The 25679-nt window shown below is 37.7% G+C and overlaps 1 protein-coding gene across 1 annotated transcript in view; it reads left to right on the top strand.

Annotated features, from left to right (window-relative positions):
* The window catches only part of MTPN (myotrophin), a 50648-nt gene extending 27231 nt beyond the window's left edge, over positions 1–23417 (top strand). Inside the window, exon 4 of the mRNA XM_519405.6 lies at positions 20163–23417. Within this exon, the coding sequence (XP_519405.2) occupies positions 20163–20249 (87 nt within the window). The 3' untranslated portion in view covers positions 20250–23417. The remainder of the gene's footprint in view (positions 1–20162) is intronic.
* Positions 23418–25679: the final 2262 nt, after the last annotated feature.

Genomic DNA, 25679 nt, shown 5'->3' with positions numbered 1-25679 from the left:
GTTTCATTTTCTGGAATACATACCGAGCAAAATGGTTAGAGGTAGTTTGCTGTTAAGTAAGGACTCTCCAACTTATCTGGTTTCTTGATATGCTTGAGATAGTGGTAAATTTGGAGTTTTCCTACCTTTTTTGTCTTTGCTATTATAAGCCCTTAGATGGAGTTCAAAATCCAGACTCAGAAATTAACCATTTAATTGCAGCCATTCTAGCTGTATTAGATGGATCCTACAGATGTTGGAAAGCAAGAAATCTTCAGAAAATATTACCAGTTACAGTATTATCACTAGTATTTAATCCCAGCCTTGTCATTTTATGACCATACTCTGGAAAGTGTTGTTTATAATATTTCATTTGGGATCTTAAGCCCTGCTAAAAGAAGCAAGAGAAAAACAGAAATGAGTAGATGTATATAAAGCATTTTGCCACAGTGCCTGATACATAGTAAGCACTCAATAAGTAGTAGCTTTTATTATAACTAAGGCTGAAGAGGATTTTAATGCTTTGTAGTGTCAGCTTCAGTAAGATACGAAGAAAATTGGGAAAGATAGCACATTTATCTCTTAACACTTCATTGACAACTTTGTAAAGATATGGTTCTAAAAGCAGTTAATTTGGGTCCTCTAAATAGAGCTAGGGTTTTTTCTATCCATAGCTTCATGTTAACCACAATTACTGGATTTCTTTAAATATGTTTGTTGTTGTTTGGGTTTGGGTTATATATCAAGAGCAATTTTTATACCTTACTGATAAGAATGATGCATTTGTCCAAAAGCCAAAATAAATGGAAATATTACTCTTTGCCGCTAGTGGATCCAGAATCTGTGATAGGGTGTGCTCGCAAAGATTTCCAGTCACTGTCTTTCTCTTTACTGTTCATCCCTCCCCAAGATCTGCGAAAGGATTACAAAGTACCTTTGAATACTGCTAGATAATTTCATCCCTGGGAAATATTTTTGCTTACTGTATCAAAAACAGATTTGCTGTTTATGAAAGATTTATATAATTTCAATATTGTATTAGTTAGGACTCTGTCTTGCAAGTAACTGAACCCAGCTCAGACAGGCTTAAACAGTAAAGAGATCTTATTAATTTATATAACTGTACAGTTGAGGCACAGCTTGACCCTGGATTTAAGACACATGACCATGATCTGATTTTTTTATTTTTATTTTTGGCCTGTCCCAGGTCTCTTCCTCAGCATTGGCTTTATTTCCATGGCTTCAGCCTATCTGCTAGCTCTCAAAAGAAATGGAGGACTCCCTCCTTAGCCTTCGTACCCGCCTTTTCCCTGACCTTTTTTTTACCCAGCCAAGGGTTTTGTTCTCTGAAAATAAAAACCTCCATGGGATCATTTTTTGCTTAGGTCCCTTGTCATTTACTAAATGAGCTGCCCTAAATGTACTCTTTCCTTCTAACCATATCTCAAACTGTAGATCAGAACAATTTTTCTTTGTGTTAGACCTCTCTGTCCTCCTAGGAAAAACAAAACAGGATATAATTTTTATGCTATAGAGAACCCAAACCATTGTTCTGTACTCCTTATTCCCAAAACATGAGGCTTCAGGTCATTGAGACCTTGTGGTTGTAAGTTTCCGTTGTTAAAGAGATGAAAACATTAAATGAGTTCCTGAAAAGTTGGCTTGATTTGCATGTACATTAGGCCCTAAGATGTCATCCCAGAAGGTTCTCTGTGTGTGTACTGTGTTGCTAAATTATTGATTGTGAGTTGTCTTACTTTTAACTAGTTTGTTTTTTCTTTTGCTTATGCCCATTTTGTTCTTTTGTGTCTGAACCTTGACTTTTTTTAGCCAAATAAGTGACATTTGGAGATAGCTATGTTGGTAGCAGACCGTTTGTAACCATGTAGAGCTGTTGTTTTATATGAAAGAGATTTTCTTCTTTTTGAAATCAGCATAGTACATTTTAGTTCTGCTTTTTCAAAATTAATTACTTTGATTTTATTATTGCATAAGCTTCTTTAATGGATACCCTGTAGTTTTGTTAGGCAGATTTTTTTTGAAAATTGATTATACTCTTTCAAAAATTCTTAGTTGCTAAAATAGAGTTGTTCCAGTGCATCTTTTAAAAGTTATAATCAGTGTTTATATTAAGTCTAATTTGTTCTGCCTTTTATCAAAAGTAGAATTCTTATGGATTATTATGAATTCACTTGAAAAGACTTGGTTTAAGAACTTTCCAGATTCATTGACATTTCCAATACATTATCCAGTTGATTTATCCTTAGCATACGAAAAAAGGCAAAATAATAAACAGGGATTCAGAAACTCAATATGATCACAACTAATAGGGGAGAAATCAGAAAAACAAACATGATTGCTAGAATATTTGAAATCAAACTTTATATGATATGCGGTATCATTTATAATTTATTATAAACCCAAATACTTAGGTATTATTATCTCTCTTTTATGGATAAGGAAACCATTTATCTCGGGGTGGTCTAACTGCTTGAAAGTCAAATACAATGTAATGGAATTAAGATTTGTTCCAAGATGTAGGATTCAGCAGCCTGTGTTCTTACTATTACTTGAAATTGCCTTTCAGAAGTACTGTCAGGTCAGTTAATGAGAAATGGAACATGTACATATCTGCAGGTAAAAAGACTTGTGGCCTCATTTTTAATTGGCAAGCTGGTAAATGAGAAAAATGTAGAGATCAACAGATGAGAGGCTTCCATTTCAAAGTTTAGGTCTGAGCACATTCTGTGGTGTTCCCTTTTTGCCCCCAGTGACAGAAAAGATGTTTTTAAAGTGAGTTGATCAGTATCTGCTTTGGACCAGAAGAATTGGATCCATCAAACAAGAAATTATAAGGAAACCTTGAAAGACAGAAAACAGGCAGGGTAGGGCCAAAGAAGAAATTCCCAAATAAGAGCAAGAGAGTATTGTTGCAAAAGGCAAGAGCTGATCCAAGGCCACGCCCAGAGGTGCCTAGTACCCCCAAGCAACAAATGGAGTGATAAGTTGGAAGCACTTCAGGAAGAAGCAAATTAAACCCAAAAGGAAAGACTGAGATGCAAGAAGGGGAATGATAAGTAAGAAGTTAGTGTGAATTAGTATGTGAATAACTCTAAACAAATATTTAACACTGAAGTTTTTAAAAAATAAGCTAGAACCAAATAAGGTAAATAATATGAGATGATCAAAGCTTCTGGTATTTTCACCAAATCCAGAGTACCTGAGAAACATGGTAAAACTAGCAAGAAGAAACAAGGGAAAGGAGGCAGATAATTAATGCAGGCTCAAGAAGCATCCTTGAAGAGGTAGCAGCAGCAGAGGAGTGAGAGTGTGAGGAAGCTAATGTGAGTGTATGAGACAGACACTCATAATAGAAAAGTAGCAACTGACCAGTACAGCAGTCTGTGGAGAGGCCAAGCCCAATGCCTGTTTTTATCAAAGCAATAATAGGCAGCCTGTATAATCATGTGTCATTTAGAATTATAATTATCTCAGTGAAATAAGGTTCCCCTTTATTTGCCCTAAAAAATCTTAACCAGGAAATTTTTGGAATGAAAAGGATATTTAAAAGGTGGTGTTAAAAAGTCCTTCAGTTCAAAAGTTGGCAAACTTTTTCCTAGGCATACCCTTTTTGCGAAGGCATGCCTTTGCAAACTACATGGTCACTGATGTAACATTGCCATAGACAATACATAAACGGATGGGCATGGCTGCATCCCAGTAAAACTTCATATACAAAAACAAATATCCAGGCCATAGTTTGCCAACCCCTGCTCTAGCTCATAAATAGTTTGGAATTTATAAGGCACATCGTTTTAAAACCCTAACCCTCAGTGGTAAGATGATGCTTCCGTAAGTGCTACAAGGTGAGTGTGTATCCTTCTGGATGCTTTTATTAGACTATGCTAGCACTTATTTTTGAAAAGATTTTTTAATGTAGCCAAACAAGAGTTTATAGGACACTTATCTGGGATATTCACTGTTCATTACTAAACTGGTCTTTCTGATTAAAATCTTAAACACTTGAATAATAGCAAGGTTGCACAAACACATTAGAAGGGGGCTAAACATGAAATCATATTCTTGAATAGTATTAGCTGATGGACTTTCCTAAGTTCAGAGTTCATTTACAGTAGTCCCCCTTTTCTGCAGTTACCCATGGTCATGGTGAGTACATTACTAAGATACTTTGTGAGAGAGACACCACATTACCATAACTTTTATTACAGTTAACTTTTATTAGCATGTTATAGTTGTTCTATTTTATTATTATTATTTCTTCCTGTGCCTAATTTATAAATTAAACTTTATCATAGGTATGTATGTATAGGAAAAAACATAGTGCAGTCATGTGCCATATAATGACGTTTCAGTCAACAGTGTGCTTATGGAGATGCTGGTGTAAACAAACCTACCTCACTGCTGGTCATACATAATACTTGGTAATGACTGTGTTATATGTTTATGTATTTACTATACTATGCTTTTTATTCTTATTTTAGACTAGAGTTTCTTCTACTTATTAAAAAAAAAGTTAATGTAAAAGAACTTCAGGCATGTCCTTCAGGAGGTATTCTAGAAAAAGGCATTTTTATCATACAAGTTGACAGCTCCATGTATTCTCTTGCCCCTGAAAATCTTCCAATGGGACAAGATATGGAGGTGGAAAAAGTGATATTGATGATCCTGACCCTGTGTAGGTCTAGGTCTAGGCTCGTGTTTGTGTGTATGTTAGTTTTCAACAAAAAAGTTTAAAAAAATTTTTAATTAGATAAAAACTTACAGAATAAGAATATAAAAGAAAATATTTTTCTACAGCTGTGCAGTGTACTTGTGTTTTAAGCTAAGCTTTATTACAAAACAGTCAAAATGTTAAAGACATTTAAAAGTTTATAAAGTAAAAAAGTTACAGTGAGCTAAGGTTAATTTATTGCTGAAAAAAGAAAATTTTTCTTATAAATTTAGTGTAGCCTAAGTATACAGTGTTTGTAAAGTCTGTAGTAGTGTGTAGTAATGTCCTAAGCCTTCACCTTCACTCACCACTCATCTCACTCAGAACAACCTCCAGTCCTGCAGCCTTCATTGATGATGAGTGCCCTATACAGGTGTACCATTTTTATCTTTTATACTGTATTTTTACCATACCTTTTCTATGTTTAGATACACAAATACTTACCATCGTGTTACAGCTGCCTATAATATTCAGTACAGTAACATACTGGATATAGGTTTGTAGCCTAGGAGCAATAGGCTATAACATATATCCTACGTGTGTAGTAGGCCATACCATCTAGGTTTATGTAAGGACACTCTATGATGTTCACACAATGATGAAATTCCCTTGTTAAGCGACATGTGGCTGTATATATTAGGGTTCATTACTGTCTGTGGTTTCAAGGCATCCATTGGAGGTCTTGAAATATGTCTCCTACAGATAAAAGGAGACTACTATATTTTTCGCAGTTACATATAATTGGACATCTTAATATAGTTTTGACAATTCTGTAAGAGAAATAATAGTAGTTTGCCTGTAGTATTAATACACTATCATGTGGCACATTTATTTTCATTTTATTTTATTTATTTATTTTTTTGAGACAGAGTCTCCCTCTGTCCCCCAGGCTGGAGTGCAATGGCATGATCTCGGCTCACAGGTTCAGGCACTTCTCCTGTCTCAGCCTCCCAAGTAGCTGGGATTACCACACTCAGCTAATTTTTATATTTTTAGTAGAGACGGGGGTTTTGCCATGTTGACCAGGCTGGTCTCAAACTCCTGACCTCAGGTGATCCGCCTGCCTCAGCCTCCCAAAGTGCTGGGATTACAGGTGCGAGCCACCACGCCTGGCCTCATGTTGCACATTTCTAATATTAACATAATACATATAATATTGAAGATTATATTTTCTATAATACTCATTAAAATTCCATATAATGTACATAATTCCTTATAATTTTAATAAAGAACTTTAAGAAGTTCAGTATTCCTAATCCTAAGGAATACTATTTCTAAATAATCAACTATGGGGTATTGTGGGGAAATATCCTAAATATTTACTTCTTTTATCAATCATTTAAAGATGTTATATTTGCTATAATTTAGAATTTAGACAGATAAGCTTTCAGTCATTTATGCTGGTGTATTTACACTCCACGCCTTACATGGTATATACTGCTATTAAAAATGACCTCTCAATCGCCTATACAAATACGAATTCTTATAAATAAATAGAAAAAGTTATACCCCAGCATGAGAGAATCAGAATCCCATGAGTTGAGAATTCAATGAAAGTTTCAAAACATTGTAGTTTTATTCTTAGATTACAAAAATAATCTGGCAGCATACTTAATTTGTTATTATAAGCTATCATTTTGTTACTAGTGATATTTAGCATACTGAGCTATACCTGAGAGGAGAAAGCCCAAAAGAACTGCTTTTTTGTTTTCCTTTTTTTCTCTGCTTCTGTGTCAAAAGAATTTATCTCCTCAGGAAGCCAACTCTAATCTTACAACAACAACTATATATAATATACCACTGATGGTTATGCAGCGCTAATTTTAGTGACTCAGCTGTTTCAGACCACTCTGTAAGTTAACTATTCCTGGCTTGAGAACAAAGGTATACTCAACTGCATTCTTATTTAAAGGAAGTCAAAATGTTTTATGTTTTATGTATAATTGCTATAGAGATTTTAAAATACTGAAATTCAGTCTGCTGAGGAAATAGAAAAAACCATCTTGTCTGGTAACATTCATGTTTTTGATAAATGTATTTTCTGTGCTTTTTCTTTTTAATCACGTAGCCAGTTAGTAAAACTTGAATATCCCTCTCAAGTATCAGCATTGTTGACTCCTCAGGGAAGTGTCTGTGGTGCAGAATGTGCTACTTGAATTGGGAATCAAATGTGTAAGATATAAGGGCTGAAAGTTAGCCCTTTTTAGCATAAGCAAATTGGCGTGCCTGCAGGCAGAACAAATATTTACTTGAATTACTATTTGTTACTTGAATTACTACCATACCTCCAATAAAATCTGAATAGCTTCAGATATTCCCCCACTCACATTTTAGGATTATTTGGAACCCCAAAATTCTGTTCCATATAACATGGTCAAGTTGGGTTTCAAAAAAGTTTTAGGACTGGTCTTCCTCAAAGAGCTCAGCAGTGCCTTACTGAATTGTCTTATTTTTAAGAAACTGTGTCATAAAGGGCCTACCAGAGTGATATATCTACAAGATTTACCCCATAAATAACTGAAGAACCAATTGTTAGACTGTTTTGATAGGTTTCACAAATCTCATACACAAGTAAGCCCACGGTGTAAGTTCATTGTCGTTAACTGTTTAGCTCTTTTAGACTACAGCACATCATTTTAGCTTCTGTTAGTGATCTGTGCTATGTGCTGGGGTGCCACACACCTACACACACACACGTTTAGTTCTCAGTTCTGCTTAATAACTCTGGGTTTGAGCAAGTTTTTTAATATCTCAGCCTAAGCTTTCTCTTCTGTAACATAGGCCTGTATTTATCACATAGAGTTGATATGAGGATAAAATAGCTCACAGTTAAATGACATTTCCTATGTACAAGTACAGTTTTGAGGGCTTTGTGTATATTAACTTATTTAATCACCATAGTAGTCTTATAAAATATTTTTTAATCCATTTTACCACTGGGGAAACAGAGGCACAAAATGATTTAGGAAATTTGCCCAGCATCACACAACTAGCAAGAAGGGGAATTGGAATTCAAATCCAGTCAATTTTGCTCTAGAGCCTGTGTCTGTAACCATTACATTATACTGCCTCTCAGTATAGCCAAGTACTCAAGTGAGATAATGTGTATAAGCCACTCGCTGAAATGCCGAGCACATCATGAGTTCTCAGCAAGTACAAAGACTTTAGGATTGATGTGCTTCTCAGGAAAGGAAAGACTTGCTGTAGGAATGAGGGTTCCCTGAAGAAAATTAACTTTATGAGAAGAACTTTGTTTCAAGTGTGGACATACTTTTTTGTCTGAAACTTAGGATGTACCATCTCTTAAGTAATATAACAGCGGCCGGGCACAGTAGCTCACGCCTGTAATCCCAGCACTTTGGGAGGCCAAGGCGGGCAGATCACCTGAGGTCAGGAGTTCGAGACCAGCCTGGCCAACATGGTTAAACCCCATCTCTACTAAAAATGCAAAAAAAAAAATTAGCCGGGCGTGGTGGCAGGTGCCTGTAATCTCAGCTACTCAGGAGGCTGAGGCAGGAAAATAGCTTGAACCCGGGAGGTGGAGTTTGTAGTGAGCTGAGATCATGCCATTGCACTCCAGCCTGGGCAACAAAAATGAAACTCCCGTCTCAAAAAAAAAAAAAAAAAAAGTAATATAACAGCTCAATATGTGACTGTCCTTGAAGAGGAGTAATTTGAAGGCTCGTTTGTGCTTTAACCCATCCTATTTCCATGATGAATTTTTCTCTGAAACCTTGAAATGATCTTTCTATTCATGTTAAATATGATTGCTATAGTGATATTAAAATCATATTTTTACTAGGGGTACCGTAAGAACAAATCCAAGACCATTATATATGCAACTGAAAATGAACTATAGTTAACTGTGTTCAAATAAGGAATAAAACGAAACATAAAATGTCTCATTGCTCACATGTGTGTGAGTCTCACTTGTTAGTTTTTGTCATTTGAGTAAGTTTGAGCAGCTGCTTGGAAAACTTGAAGTACCTGCCTCTTTAGATTTTAATTGACATTTTAAGAATTGAATTTTTGGAAAAGTTAAAGAGATGAGACAACAGCATCAACACTTAGCCCACTTGGTAAATTAAAGTTCTCAACAAATGCTTTGGTTCATATGACATTCCCCGTTGCATACTTAGCACGTTGTTGGAGAAGCAGAGTGGTGCAGATAGAGGAGCTTGGCAATGAAGTTAGTAAACCTAGATTTAAGGCCTGGTTCTGTAACTTCACAGCTAGTAAATCACTTGACATCTGAACTCAGTGGGTTTAATAGTATTCATACCCCAGGATTATTCTGAGAATCAGAGAAGGTAATCGTCTTTCCTATTTTTAGTACTTGCCACACTATTTATGAAATATATGAGAACTAGTCTCTGATTCTCCCTAATGCCCTAGAACAGTGGGCAACAAACATTTTCTATTAAGGGCCAGGTAGTAAACATTTTCTATTAAGGGCCAGGTAGTAAACATTTGGGGCTTTCTGTGCCTTATGGTCTCCATTACAGCTTCTCATCTCTGCCACTGTGATGCAAAAGCAGCCATAAGCAACATGTAAATGAATGAGCCTAGGTATGTTCCAGTAACATTTTATTTACCAAAGCTATATCTGCCACTTAATAGAAACTCAGTAAAGATTCACAGAATGGACTTGTGAATTGAGTGTCCATGAAAAGATGCTGTGGTGTCAGAGTGTGCAACAGATGACAAGTCGTATGTGTGCCATCCCACAGTTCTTCTATTTTCTGTAAGATACAAATAAGCTGCAGATATCTAAAGGTAATAAATTCCAAAATCTAGTCTTGTCCCTAATATTTTGGGGGGAGAGGCCATGGGTAATTTTCAACTAAATGTGGTATAGAATACAAAATTTGGAGTCAGATGGTTCTAGTTTTCGTATTTGTTGACTGACCTTGGGCAAGTTTCTTAACTGAGCTTGAGAGCCTGTCTACAAAATGGAGTTAACAATGTCCATTTCAGGGGACTGCTGTGAGAAAAATGTGGTTACATATTTTTACTGTTACATTAAAAACTCAAAACTGCTACGAAAAATGTAAGGGAGGTAACAATCACTGTGTTTTGTATTATATTAGACCTTATAGGTCTAGTAAAGACCAGAAATTGTCTTTACTCTGTCTCCTGTATCAATATGTAAATTAAATATGAAATTGAATGTGCTATGAAATCATCCTGCACCAGTAGATAAAATTGCAAAGTATGTATAATTGTAGGTATTTTAATAATTTTTAATGTCACTAAATACCAAATCCATTTTTAGTAGTTTCCGAAATTGAATCATATGTTTAAGTTCTATGGTAATATTTAAGTATATATTTAAACAGTGTAAGGTTTTCAGATTCTGAACATTTTCTCATAGTACCATGGAACTACAAACAGTTGCCTCAAATCATGAGATAATGGAGTTCTTTGTGAGTATAGTAGTTTCTCAAGACTGTTCTAAAATGCATATAAATTGATTCAAAATAATTGACAGTATTCTTTCTAATGATACAGTAGTACATACTTAGACAAGATGGTATTTTTTAAAAAATAATTTTTCCTTTTAATTTGGATGCTTGTGTTCACTAAGGGTAATATTTCTGTTACTATGACCCGGATGTGAATTTTTTTCATTTAATATTTATTGAGCATCTGCTGGCTACCAGGCATTATCCTAGGTATTAAAGCTATAGGGACAAATATAACAGGACCCCTTCCTTCATGGAGCTCAGCCTAATTTGGGGAAGACATACCTGTTAATGGTTAATTACAGACTGTGGTAAGTTCCCTAAGAAAGGTGGAGTTTAGCCATGAGTAACAAAAACCCTTACTACAGTGATCTAAACAAGAAAGTCTGAAGATGTGCAGTCCAAGGCTAAGTGACTGGCTCCGCTGTGTATGTTGTTGATATCCCACACTGGGCACCCGCCCCATGCACCCCCCCCCGCCCCCATTTTCCCCAATCCTTATGGTCACAAGATAACTACTGAACCGCCAGGCATTGTGTCTGTTGACAACAGGAAGAGGGGGGAAAGAGCTAAGGCCAAAATTAGGTCAGATAGTCACCTGTAGCTTTAAGGGAGTCTGAGGATTTCACTTATTTTCAACCTCTGTAGTAGAGGAAAGCAAAGAAGAACGGGTTGGAAGTGGGTTGTGTCAGATGCTGAGTGAGCTACAGTACTGACCTGTGATCTCCAGGGCACCAGCTGCCTGGGAAATCCCAGCAGGCTTCACAGAGAATCTAACAATTGAATGAGAGGTAATTGGGTGGTTCCAGGGAAAGAATAAAGAATGTCTTTGATCCTTTACGTTTTTCGAAGTCTTCATGAGACATTTAATATCAAAAGGAAGTACACACTGTATTCATTTAAATACTGGGGATATAGGAGTTAACAAGGTAAACAGATCCTCCGCCCTTGGACACCTCATTTTCTAGAGGGAAGGCAGAGTAACACCTCATTTTCTAGAGGGAAGGCAGAGTAAACAGGTATACAAATAAATGTAACTTAATTTCAGGTAGTAACAAGTACTGTGGGGGGAAAAAAAGCCTTTATAAGGGTAAAAAATAACTATTTTGGATAGAAAATTTCTTAAGGGTATTATATACTTTTCTCTTAAGTAGAGTAACAAGACATGATGATTTCCTTGAAGCCTTACCAGCATCCAACCCTCGGGGGTCTGTTGAAGTTTTGGTTAATTGTCCTTACACTAGCTAAGCTTTAGCCGGGCTCAGTCTTGGTTTCTTTCTTACTATAGTCATGTCAAGCTCTTGTCAGATGTTACTGTTGTTAGTGTGACCGTCTTCAGTAGGCCTTCTCTCCTTTCTGTTTTCTGTTTCTGATTTGATTTTGACTGAGAAGGTCTGTGTTTGAAATAAAAATTTCTGAGTGAGGACACCAGCATGCTTCTATGGAATGATGAAGAGCTTGAACTCTGTAAAGCTGTTTCAATGGTTTTTTAAAGTTTTATATTCACTTCCTGTCAGTTCAAATCAACATAAGGTTGCTAGAATCCTGACCTGATAAGTGTCTGTCATAAAATGTTAAACTAGAAACATTGCAAATATTCCTTGAATTGCCTTTAATCCTCAACTGCAGTCTTAGTCCTTTCAGACATTCGTTTTGTATTTGATTCTAAATTGCTTTCTTTCCAAAGTGAATTGACCATTCAAAACCATGGTTGCTAAAGAAAATTTTCTGAAGTAATTGGTTATATTCCAAGGGGGAAGGGTATGTGTGTGTGTTTATCTGTGTGTATATGTAGATAGGTAAATCCATATGCATATATAGAGATAACACACAGTTTGCCCTCCATAGCCATAGGTTTTGCATCCATGGATTCAACCACAGATCAAAAATAGATTCAGAAAAATAATAGCACAATAATTACAAATAATATAAATTAAAAAGCAATACAGTATAACAACTGGGTGACCCTTGAACAATGCAGGGGTTTAGGGTTGCCAACCCCTGCACAGTCAAAAATCCGCATAGAATTTTTGACTCCCAAAAAACTAATAGCTTACTGTTCACCGGAAGCATATAGATGACATAAACAGTCAACACATATTTTTTGTATGAGTTATATACTGCATTGTTACAGTAAAGTAAGCTGGAGAAAAGACTATTAAGAAAATCATTACAAAGACAAACTACATTTACTATTCATTAAGTGGAAGTAGGTTACCATAAAGACCTTTATCCTCATTTTCTTTGCTTCAAGTAGCTTGAGGAGGAGGAATTGGGGGTTGGTCTTGCTGTCTCAGAGGAGGAAGAGGTGGAAGGAGGGACAGGAGAGGCAGGCACACTCCATGTAACTTTTATTGAAAAATATCTGCTTATAATTGGACCTGCACAGTTCAAACCCATGTCGTTCAAGGGTCAAGTGTATTTATATAGTGTTTACGTTGTATTAGGTATTATAAGTAATCTATAGATAATTTAAAGTATACAAAAGTATATAAAGTGTGTATGTTATATGCAAATCCTAAGCCATTTTATATAAGGGATTTGGGTATCCAAGAGGGAGTTAGGAACCAATCCCCCTCACACACAGAGGGATGACTATATATGTAGTTGACTGTATTTATATTTGGTTCAAGAGAGAGAGAGAGGTTTTGTGTGTGTGTGTGTGTGTGTATCCAGTTAGCACTTGGAGATCTATATATATATATAGAAGTGCTAATTTTTTGCCTGATTTTATAAATTTTGTAAATTTTTTAAATTTTGCATGGAAACAAAACTGCTTGTTATTCTGTCAATTTATCAGTATAACTAACTATAATCAGCATCTTCAAAACCTTGACAAAAGCCTCTTGTCAAGATAATGTCAGATAACCTCTGAGGAGTTTGAGAGTTTCATCCTTAAAATGTTACTAATCCAGTTTTCTTGGCCTATTTTTACATGCTAAGAACTGATAATGTACAGGGGAATTAGGCTGTCTGAAGTAAGAAGTAGATAAAGGTGACAAGCAGGTAAAGATATGTTCTTGTTGTTTCATGTGGGTATATCTTATCTTTCCAGCTAGATTGTAAATTATTTATGGGTGGAGATAGCATGACTTGAAGTTTTTTTAAACATTCTGCGTGTTTGACCTCACACTATCAAATAATACTTGATTATCTACAAGTGTGGCATTTGAAGATCAATAAATTACTTGCAATGCCTTAAAAACGTTTACTCCCTAGAATGACAAACAGCCTGTCTGTTTGGGTCACTTTAACTTGGCCATAGCAACCTTTTTCTCCTCCAGAAAACTTCAGAAAAATCAGCAGAATCATGCTGTAGGCAAATGAACGTAGTTCTGATTGTAATCAGATGTCAGCAATAAAGGGACTTCTATGTTGAAATTACCTGAAAATAAGTGAGTATGTTATATAGTGTGCTAGTAGGCAGGCAGCCTGTTCACAATGGAAATACTTTGTTGATATATTCACAGCAGTCTGTCTTTAAATCTGCCAATTTAATACTATAATTATTTTATCAAGTTCCTTATATTTTTAGTTCCTATTTGTATCCGTTTTTTTTGTTTGTTTGAGACGGAGTCTCACTCTGTCACCCAGGCTGGAGTGCAGTGGCACAATCTAGGCTCACTGCAACCTCCGCCTCCTGGGTTCAAGCGATTCTTCTGCCTCAGCCTCCCCAGTAGCTGGGATTACAGGTGCCTGCCACCATGCCTGGCTAATTTTTGCATTTTTAGTACAGACGGGGTTTCGCCATGTTGACCAGGCTGGTCTTGAACTCCTGACCTCAGGTGATCTGCCCACCCTGGCCTCCCAAAGTGTTGACATTACAGGCGTGAGCCACTGTGCCCGGCCTGTATCAATAAACATGTATTGATTACCTCTTATTGGGCCTGTGCAAGGCCTTGGGATCACAAAGACTAATAAGCCTTGTTCCTGCCCTCAACATAGTCTGGTAAAAGGAGACAAATATGTAAAACAATCAGTGCCTTGAAGCATTGTGGTTGCTGTGACAAGAGTTATATGCAATGTGTAAAGACCCGAAGGAAGAAGAGGGCAATTGTGGTCTTGGAAGTTAAGGGGATAGTGTGTTATGAATAAGAATGTCATTACAGCTCCAGGTGCCACAATTGTAATTTCATAAAGCAGTTGACACTTGAGCTGAACCTTAGAAACTTAGTGTCTAAGAGTCCAGTAGAGAATTCGGGCACCATCCCAAGCAGAAGCAACAATGAGAAAAGTCACAGGGACAAGAAAGAAACCATGATGTATTAGAGTACAGTACGTTGTTTGGCGTAGCACACAGTCAGGTAGAAAGGATTTAGCAAGGCCTATGACTAGAGAGGTAGGTAGTGAACAGATTATGCCTTTATGTGTCATGTTATTTATCTTTATTCTATTTCGTGAGAATGCCATTAAAGGCTTTTAGGTATATGAACAGTATGATCAGACTGGCATTTGAGAAAGAACACCCAAACATGTAGAGTCTGAATTAGAGTTGTGTAATAAAAAAGGCCAGGCGCAGTGGCTCACGCCTGTGATCCCAGCATTTTGGGACGCTAAGGTGGGCGGATCACAAGGTCAGGAGATCGAGGCCAGCCTGGCTAACACAGTGAAACCCTGTCTCTACTAAAAATACAAAAAAATTTAGTCAGGCATGGTGGCACGCACCTGTAATCCCAGCTACTCGGGAGGCTGAGGCAGGAGAATTGCTTGAACCCAAGAGGCGGAGGTTGCAGTGAGCCGAGGTTGTGCCACTGCACTCCAGCCTGGGTGACAGAGTGAGACTCCATCTCAAAAAAAAAAAAAGAAAGAAATCATTGCATCAAAATGTTTATACCTGAACTAAAAAAGTGATGGTAGCAATGGAGAACCAAGGACAGATGGGAAATGTTAATAGTATGGTCTGAAGACTTAAGTAAACAAGAACTGCATACTGTCTCCACATCTTCTGGAAGATGGTAGTGTTCTTCACCTTGTTGGAGAATATTGAAAAAGGAGCAAGGTTTATAGGAAAAGATTACAGATTCATTTTGGGAGAGGTTGAATTCAAGGTATTTATGGAACTTAAAGTAGGTAAGTCTGAAAGCCAGTCCTCAGAATGAGGACAATAAAGGTTGGACATGGATGAGATGATTAGGAAGAGCACGTTGAGCAAGTTATAAAGTGTTAAAGACCTGAATCCTGTATAAAGGACAGCCAGAGAAAGTAAAGGAAGGCAGGGGAGAGTAGAAGGAGTTGGTGTGGGAGGGAGAGGCAGGCTAGACAGGAGAATGTGGAGATAATACTGTCTTGAGAGTTAGGACCATAATGAGTTAGGAATATCACTGTTCAGATACTATATATGTTGACTAGACTTGGCATTTACAGGACGTTAGTGACTTATTTCAAAGTGTTTTCAGAACAGTATAGGTCAGGTTGCAAATTGTCTGTCATGTCTGATTTTTCCTTGTGCTTTAGAAAGAAAACCCTAGGTTGTAGTTGTCCACATGGCAGCCTAGGTAATCCTTGTGTCTCAGCTTTCCTTGCAGTAATTATGGCTGTGTGTCTAACTAACTTTTAGGCTACTGGGATATGCACAAATGATGTGTGTCACTTCCAAATCATTACAAAATATGAAGCCACTTGCTGTGGACTTTTCTCCTTATCTAGAAGGCTAGAAGCAGCTGTAGGACGAGCCAGCTCCAGACATATGGGTGAGGAGTGTACCCAAGGGAGATCAACAGAATGGAAGGAACTTAGGTCCTTAGATGACCTTAAAGGACAGAGCCACCCTGCCAACCTGTGTGCTTGGCACTAAGACTGTTTTATAAGCAAGAAATAAATTAACTTAGTTCAATTCATTGTGTTTTAGTTTCTCTCTGTGGTAGCAATTTACCTTAAGAGTAACAGATTGGTTCATGAATTAGTCTGTTCTTACACTGCTATAGAGAACTACCTGAGACTGAGTGATTTATGAAGAGAAGAGGTTTAATTCACTCACAGTTCCTCACGCTGTACAAGAGGCATGGCTGGGGAGGCCTCAGGAAACTTAACAATCCTGGCAGGAAGCAGTCATATCTTCTCATGGTGGCAGGAGAGAGTGTGAAGGGGGAGGTGCTACACACTTTTAAGCAACCAGGTCTCATGAGAACTCTACTCTATCACGAGACAGCACAAGGGGGTGAGGGGTGGTGCCAAACCATTAGCACCCGTGATCCAGTCACCTCCCACCAGGCCCCACCTCCAACATTGGGAATTATAGTTTGACTTGAGATTTGGGTGGGGACACAGAGCCAAACCATTTTAATTCATTAGTTTGTGGGACTGGGGAAAACTCAGGCTGTTACTGTAAGTGTTACCTTCTGATTCAGTCATTTGTGAGGATTGCATAGGGTTGCGATATTGGAACAACAGAGAGAAAATGACTAGTCATATTAGTCTGCTAGGTGCCACCAAGAGCAGTATTTACCTAGAAATAATTTGAACATCACTTACTTAACTATAAGAATTGATAAAAACACAGTTTTTACAGACCAGAATATAAAAGTTAATCTTGACAAAATAGAAAAGCTGGCAAATTAGGAGGTGGAGGGAGTGATGGGAAGGTTGAGAAAGTATCTTATAAAATTACTTCATGAGAATTGATGGAACAAGAAATACAGGTTTAAATAAATATCATTTACATTTATAAAGAACAAAATATTTTAAGTATAAGAAATTGAGAAGGTCTGGGGAAGGGTGGTAGTGGTGAGCTAAAGGCCTATGTATGTAGCAGGAAGTCGAAAGATAAAATCTAAAGTTATAGCTCAAATATCAGCATGAGCATATTATTTAAAGCTATGCAAATAATTAAAAACAATTAAAAAAATGGTTTCTTCAAGGAAGGGATAGGGCCAAATATACTTAAATTCTTCAGTTACTTCAAAACTGGTTCATCTTTTTTTTTTTTTGAGACTGAGTGAGTCTTGCTCAGTTGCCCAAGCTGGAGTGCAGCATCACGATCTCATCTCAGCTCACTGGCAACCTCCGCCTCCTGGGTTCAAGTGATTCTCATGCCTTAGCCTCCGAAGTAGCTAGGATTACAGGCATGTGCCATCACATGAGGCTAATTTTTATGTTTTTAGTAGAGATGGGGTTTTGCCATGTTGGCCGGGCTGGTCTCTAACTCCTGGCCTCAGGTGATCCACCTGCCTAGGCCTCCCAGAGTGCTGGGATTACAGCTGTGAGCCACTGCGCCTGGCCCTACATTTATTCTTCAGTATTGTATCCCTTTTGATGGTATTACAAATGGAATTTTTAAATTACATGTTTGAATTGTGAACCTTTTATCATTATGAAATGTCCCTCTTTGTCTCTAGTAATTTTTTTTATCTTAAGGCTTCTTTTGTCTGATATAAATATAGTCACTCTACTTCTAATTACTCAACTATTTTTAAAGAAGTATATATGTATATATATTTAGAATAGAAGAGTAGAAGGAAACACTAAGATGTTAACATTAGTTGTATCTAATGTATAGAATTACGAGTTTTCTGTGATAAGTTTGCATCATAATTAGGAAAAAGGTGACATATACATTTTAAAAATATTTTATCTAAATACTTCTGGTTGCAAATAGCAGAGATAGTCAACAAGCAGAAAAGGAATTTTTGAAAAGATGACTGGCCTAGTTGCAGAATCAACAGGAAAAGCTGGGCACCAGGTTGAGAAGAGATTGAGCTGTGGCAACTGCAGGGCTCTGGGTAGCAGGAACTTCTCAGCTTTTTCATCGAGGTGGTGCCCCAGAAATGAGTTCTAACTTCTTATATTTTCTTTTGATCTCTTCAATCAGGATTCAAAATCTAGGAGAGAGTATTCGGCTTTCAAATCTTTGAAATTTGGTGAGGAAAATAAGCATCTCGGTTTTATAATCCTAGGACTATAGAGGACCCTGGGAATGGTTAAGGGGAACAGAAATACAGTTACAATGAATATGATCTAGTATTTGGTAGCACAACAGGGCTACAGTAAATTGTTAACTGTTGTTAACAACTTACTGTTCACATTTGTTAACAATTTACTGTGTAATTTAAAATAAGTAAAAGAGCGGAATTAGAATGTTCTAACACAAAGAAATGATAAGGGCCCTGATTTGATCATTACACATTGTATGCCTGTATCAAAACATCACATACCCCATCTATATATATAACTGTTATGTACCCATAATAATTAAGAGTTAAAATTTTAAAAAGCAAGAGGGGACAAATGATTCCCCAAGATGAAATTAGGGTGCTGCCATCAAATGGAGGGAAATAAACTCTGAGAGCTAAAAAGCAACGGAAGTTCACTATAATATGTAACTGTTAATGCAGAATTATAGTTGATAATGCTAGTCATAAAAATAGCCATCAAAATGAATAAGAAATAACTTTTTTGAATACAGTTATCCCTTAACCATTGTGGCGGGACTCACAGCACTGAAGTTCTCACGCACTGACGTCTCTCCCACTTGACCCTGAATTCCATGTCTTCCATGAAGCAGTTAAATTCATTTAGAAAATGAGGAAATAGAGACTTTTATAATAATACTGAGGAGGACTTTGTGATCATTTAACACTTCCTAAAATGTCATCTCCTCCCTGGTTTACCTAATCAGCCTGTACTTCCTTGTCAAGACTCAGCTCAGGCATTTTACCTCACCCCGGAAGACTTTCTCCCTTAAAACGCCCTCCTGCCACATCCTGTTCTGATTATGGGCCACTCATCCCTGTTACTGTTCTCTTCCCATGGTGTTGTGTTGGTTGAGTTGTCTGACTCTCATACCAGCCAGACTGGCAGACTCTTGTCTTATTTTTCTTTGATTCTCCAGTCCTTTACACGGTGTGCGCACATTAAACATTCAGTAAATATTTGTTGAGTGAATGGGTGGATTTGCCAGAGAAGAGGATAAGGCATCCCATCTAGAGCCCGCATGGATAAAGGCATGAAACACAGCAGGAACTGGTGAGAAATTCTGTAGGATTAGAGCATGGAGCGGTTAACTGGAGAAGAGACTGGTAAAGCTGACCAGCGTTAGCCTCTAAAGGACCATATATGCCAAGTTTAAACAATTCTGTAGGTGTCAGGAACAAGCAGAAGAATGTGTGAGATTTGGCAAGGAGAGTGGGTCAGGACTCTAGAGAATGTGTGGTGAATAAATACTGGCTGGAGCTAGAGCTGGTAAACAGAGCCCTCAGATGGTAGGATGTTGTCTCTGGGAGTTAAGAATCAGACCTGGTTTGGGAGCAGATTAACCTACCATGCACCTAGGCACTTTTCCAGGTGCTAGAGTACAGTGGTGAATTACTGCTCCCGTGGAGGTTTCATCCAGAAAGGGTAGACAGATGAAACAACATACAGGCACAAAAGGGCACATACACACTCTCAAAACCAGAATGCCGCGTTGCAGATAAAATGTTCCAAGGCAGCACTCTCCAGGTTAAGCTTTCAGAGCAGTCTGGTGTCTGCACTGAATATTTCCCTACAATATCGCAGGGAACCTTCTTATAGTCCGCATCTCAGGCATTTACTGCGAAGCTTTTACAAGTAAAATGACGAATACAGTATATGTTCTTGATGTATATAATACTGAATGCACTCTACAAAAAGTGTTTCAAATAAGAAAAAAATAATTTGTCACAGGAATACTTTAGCAAAGTGATTTACTTTTCCCCCGTTTCATACTGCACATAGGGATATTATTTTTAAAGCCTAATTAGATAAATATATGATAGTATAAATAAAAGCCAGTGATTGCCTGGGTTAATTTTGTACCTTACAATTCTTAGTGCCTGAAAAATAATGTGGCATTTTTACAATTAATCCATAATGTTGCCAACTTGTTTGTTTTTCTGCAGTAGAATAGACTCCACTAGTAAAGGAATTTTTAATTCTTGATGTAAACGTTAACCTGTGCCATGCGAGCTAGTCTTACATTCCCTTCCCCCAGTTGTGGGCTCATTTAATGAGCCCTTTCCTCTCTTTTCCAGGGTGCTGATAAGACTGTGAAAGGCCCAGATGGACTGACCGCCTTTGAAGCCACTGACAACCAGGCAATCAAAGCTCTTCTCCAGTGATGGATGGATGGACTGATAACTCCGGAAGAATGACTCTCCTGTGGCCTCACACTGCTGCCTGTCTGTCTGTCACTCTCTATCTGCCAGCTTCTTCAGCTAAATACTTTAAGAGGGGTGAGGGGAGAGAGAAATTCATAACAAATCCGACTACCAGAAAAAAAAAAAATTGTTTTGGAGGAGGGGCAAAAAGAACCATGATCAGGCTTTTACTGGGATTCCTGATCAAGTAAGCCTCTTCCCTTTCTAATAAAATATACACCTTATACCCAAGGGAGAGCAAAGACAAAATACACCAGTAACATTTGACCTTTTCAGCTCCCTAGCTAATTTATTAGATTGTGTTGAAGGTCTGATTCTACAAAGGCCAACTCTACATATTTGGTAGCCCTAACTGTCTGAGCAGTAGTGGCTGCTGTGATGTAAACTTAGGGTGCTGAGATAAGCAATTAGCTCTAGCCTTCTGCCTTAAGAATGCACTCTACTGGGGATTTCCTGGCATAGTTAAGAGCGCTGCCTATAAGGTTGGTGACCAAATCTTTCCTCGGTGACTTTAAGCTTTATGTGAAAGCTTAGTTAAGGTGAGGAGGGGCACACTCCTAAATTGCTGGATGACTGAACTTTGGATTTTCTCTCCCCTTTCACATGGATTTCATGTCTCTTTAGATAAAACTGACTAGTTTTATTTATAAAATCTTAAGTTTTGGAAGTCTAAAGGAGAAACCATTCCAGTATGCATATTTTTTTCTCCTCTAGATTCATACATTTATATAGCATTGAAACACTTTCAAACTCCTGCTGGTAGTAAAAGGGGATTTAAAAATAGAATCATAGCCATAAGCCTGTTAGTATCATATGAAAAGAGAACAGTTATCTTAGTACCTATGGATTTTCTTTATTTGCTGTTTGAATGGATTGACCTTGGTTATGTGTTGAGAATTAAGGAACATTCTTTGGAATGCCTCTCTCAGACCCATCTTGGAGGCTGATTACTTACTGCACCAAAGTTATCACTGGGGTGAGATTTACTGTTTGGACAAATTTAGCCCCATCCCTTCAAAAATACACTTGTAACCAGGTTTCCCAGAGTTGTTGATAGGCTTCTGCTGAACATATGCCAACCCACCTGCATAATATATTTTTGTTGCTTTTATAAATCATGCATTACATAAAGTGTGACAACTTCAAAATGTATTCTCTGTTCTTGGAATACAGTACCCTAAAATGGTGTTCTTATGACCTGCAGAAAATATTTACACATATTTCCAAATATTTCATGAGCAGTACAGCTAATTAAAATATATAAGCTTAAATTTTATATCTTACATTTAAAATATTAAGATTCCTTTGACTTGCCATCCATATCAGCTTGCTAAAAATATTAAGACCAAGTCATGCAATAATTGAATGTACCTCAAATTTTTAGAGAGGGGAGGGTGGGTTAGGGACTGATACTCAGATTGTGGATAATAATTGAATTGGTTTTTACAGGCAACATAGCATTCTACAGCAGGGTTAAACTATTATCAAGAACAGTCACCCTGGTTAATAACAAGTTTTACTGATCAGTTGCTGGTTGGTTGGTTGGTTGGCATGTGGGTGTGTGGGTGTATAGGTGTGTGTGGGTGTGTGGGTGTATTTTTCCCCATGAGTCCTTTTTTTAATCCTGTGGCTTTTTCACTTACAACTAGCCTAACCCTGTAATTTTCCTACATCCAAGAAAACAATCACAAAGTAGTGGTTTAAATACTTTGTTGTATTTGGCTAATTTTGCTGTCTTAATGCAGCCTATTAAGAGTTGGGTTAAAAATCAGTAATCAGTACTTTATTACATCACTGAACTAAAATATGGAGACATCCTCATTGAAAATGGAGGGCACTCTATCAGTCTATAACTATCAACGTAGTGCAACAGGGTGTTTTGATACCTTTGTTTTCACCTCTTGACATAATGCTATTTAAAGGCTTGAATTTTTCCCTTTATATAATTTTCACCTTTACTTTCAAAGTGTTTTGTTGTAGTTGGCTATTGCAGAGAGTGCATTGTCCTATCATTCCTAAACCTGGTCTGCTTTCTACATTCATGGTATGGAAACCATGTGATTCTTTGTACAGTTTATCCTGATGTTGCTTGTAATGCAGTAGAGGCTATTTCGCCTTCCCTTTTCTTTCTCAACCTTTTTGTAAACCCTATAATTATGAAGCGATTGCTTGAGAAAATAACATATAAACATAGAATAGAATAGACTGACCAAGATGGTTCACAGTTTCTTTTTTTAACTAGGTTATTTATAATGTATTTCTGAACCACTTGGCAGACAAATCCACAACACTTAATGTTCATATTTTGAGTAAAGGAAGCTAAAACCATGTTTGCTTTCTGGTACTACATGCATTAGCGAAAGGTTAAGTAAGTTTTGTTCTCCACTGAAGTAATACTTAACATCTCAGAAAAAATTTTGCATGTTCTGTAGTTTTGTATTAAATCAGTCATTTCATATGCACTATATCAAGTACAAACAGGTAGTTTACCTGTTTATAGTAGTGTACTAACAAAGTCTCCCTTGCAGCTTCAGACTGTTATCTATAGGCTTATCGTTCAAATACAGCACTTGAATATCCCAAGTAGTTCTTCTACGCATAGCTCACCTTTCTAAACCCAGTTAAGCATGGAAGAGAGGTAGTAGGTAGGTGCAGTGTGTGGAAGCTGCAAACAAGTGGGCCTTTTATTCATTGATTTCTTTTCCCAAGTACTGGATTTTAAATCTGTATGTATCTGTTTGATTTTTTTTTCTAATATTTCAGTTGAGCTGCTGTTTTCTTCCATGCAATATTGTATACTCAATTGTGTATAGAAGAAGCTGGTGAGAGTGCCCTCCTACATAAATAAGCAATTGCAGTGTTTTGCATGCAAAATATAAAAAATTTAAATTGTCCTGATTCTATTTTGTAAATGGAGAAACAATCATATCTTTCTAAGCGGTAATGGAGGAAGACTAGTGCTTTGTGCATTTTGATATATTTGAGTTCATTTTTTCCACAATGTCATACTTTTGACGCAGTTGGGTTTCTCATAAGTATCCTAGTTCATGTACATCCGAATGCTAAATAATACTGTGTTTTAAGTTTTGTGTTGCAAGAACAAATGGAATAAACTTGAATTGTGCTACAGCTAATGTGTCAGCAGCATTTTTCTCAGTTATTATCACCTTCCTTTTGTAGTCATCTCTACAACTATACCAGAAGCTTGATTGACTCAAACATTTAGTTAATCTTATCCCACTTCTAGAAAAAAATGAGTGGAGGGAAAATAAAACATAAAGATTTAATTGAAATAAACCTTACCAGTCTTTGAAAGGATTTGCTTTTGTGTCAGTCTCCTGACATTGTTTTACTGTAACTTCAGTAACGCTCCTGGTTGACGGGGAGCAGGGTGTAGCCAGCACATCCCAGATCGTCAGGATCTTCAGGGGGCTTGAAGAAAATGGAGTCGTGGTTAAACCTCTGATCCTTTCATTGCTCATCTAAGTTGCTCCACATTTCTTGGAGATCTGCATTTCCCAAACTCAACTACGAGCACTTTTTTAGAGTGTAATTTTCAGGATGAGTGATCACTTTGAACCTTAAAACTGAACAAAATTAAATACAAAATCAGTTTGATTGTGTTGTAATCTTGTTAGCACCAGAAGACTATTGCAGTTTACTTTTAGTGATTGATAGAAAAAAATATATGTGTGCAGATACTAAGTTACAGCAAAAGCTGTATTTTAGAACTTTCACGTTGTTGACTGAAGTATAAATGGGGACCATGCGCGGCTTTAGGTGGAAGTGTTTACAGAAATTTTTTTAAGTTCTCATTTTAAGAATTGGAATCTAGGACTGGCACAGTGGCTCACGCCTGTAATCCCAGCACTTTGGGAGGCTGAGGCAAGGAAGATCACTTGAGCCCAGGAGTTCGAGACCAACCTGGGCAACAGAGGGAGACTGAGTCTCTACAAAAAATTAAAAAACAATTAGCTGGGTATGGTGGCAAGTGCCTGTAGACCCAGCTACTTGGGAGGCTGAGGTGGGAGGATTGCTTGAGACTGAGAGGTTTGAGGCTACAGTGAGTGAGCTGTGTTTGTGCCACTGCACTCCAGTCTAGGCGACAAAGCGAGACCCACTCTGAAAAAAAGAATTGGGGTCTGTAAAGAAAGTTTAAATCTGGTTAAATACATTTTAAAGGGAATAGAGTCCCCTTATATAATGAGTGAAGAACAGACCAGCATATGTGGATGGAAGGCACACATCTGGTGGAAAGAAAGAGCTTAGAGGGAAATTAGTTTGCCATTGGAGAATAGCTGTCATAGAACTTTTCATGCAGCACAGTATACCAGACCACCATAAGATTTTTTTTTTCTCTTTCTGTAGCATCAGTGATTCTCAAAATGTGGTCTCTACACCAACAGCATCGCCATAACCTGGAAGCTTGATAAAAATGCAAGCTTTTGGACGCTAGCCAAGACCTACTGAATCAAACTTGGGCTGGACCCAACAGTCTATGTTGTAACAAGCCCTTTAGGTTATTCTGATGCGTGCTGAAGTTTGAGGACCATTGAATAAGACCGTAAGAGCAAGAAACAGTCAAATAGCCTATAAATAGATGCCATCAGGCATGACTTCCTAAAGAGAAAGTAAATGGAAGCCTTTAACATGTGAAATGTAGCAAAACTGGCCAAGTTTTGAAGCTCCAGATGCCCAGGAAAATCTTTAAAAATGAGTTTCAAAGGTATATTCTGGCCAAAAGAAGTCAGGGTGAAATGTAACAATGGTTCCAAAGGTGGAATACTGGTGAAAATGACCCTTAGTTATTCTTAGGGGGTTTTTCCGCCTTATGTCCCCAAAGCTGGATTCCTGAGACTCAAGCCTTACCCTTACCTTACCTTTCCTTGAATTCCAAAGTAAAGTGGAAGGTGGAAGCCGGGCACAGTGGCTCACGCCTGTAATCCCAGCACTTTGGGAGGCCAAGGTGGGCAGATCACTTGAGGTCAGGAGTTTGAGACCAGCCTGGCCAACATGGGAAAACCCCATCTCTACCAATAATACAAAAATTAGTTGGGTGTGATGGCGCACGCAGCTCCTTGGGAGGGTGAGGCACAAGAATCGCTTGAACCCAGGAGGCAGAGGTTGCAGTGAGCCGAGATCGCACCACTGCACTCCAGCCTGGGCAACAGAATGAAACTGTCTCAGAAAAAAAAAAAGTGGAGGGCTGGGAGAGACATGCAAAGAATTCTTGGGACCTATGACATGAACTGCAGTCTCATGCTTTTTATATGCAGGTCATTGTGGGGTGCAGGACTGGCAGGCAGAGCCACTCTGGGAGGAAGTCAAAGGCTGCTTTCTCAGCCCAATGCCCCGTTTGCTGTCACAGTGTGCTGTGAAGATGGATTCCCC

The sequence above is a fragment of the Pan troglodytes genome, chromosome 6, assembly GCF_028858775.2.
Source record: "Pan troglodytes isolate AG18354 chromosome 6, NHGRI_mPanTro3-v2.0_pri, whole genome shotgun sequence".
Lineage (NCBI taxonomy): Eukaryota > Metazoa > Chordata > Mammalia > Primates > Hominidae > Pan > Pan troglodytes.
Note: the sequence above shows the minus strand (reverse complement) of the source record. Positions and strands in the feature narration are given on the sequence as shown.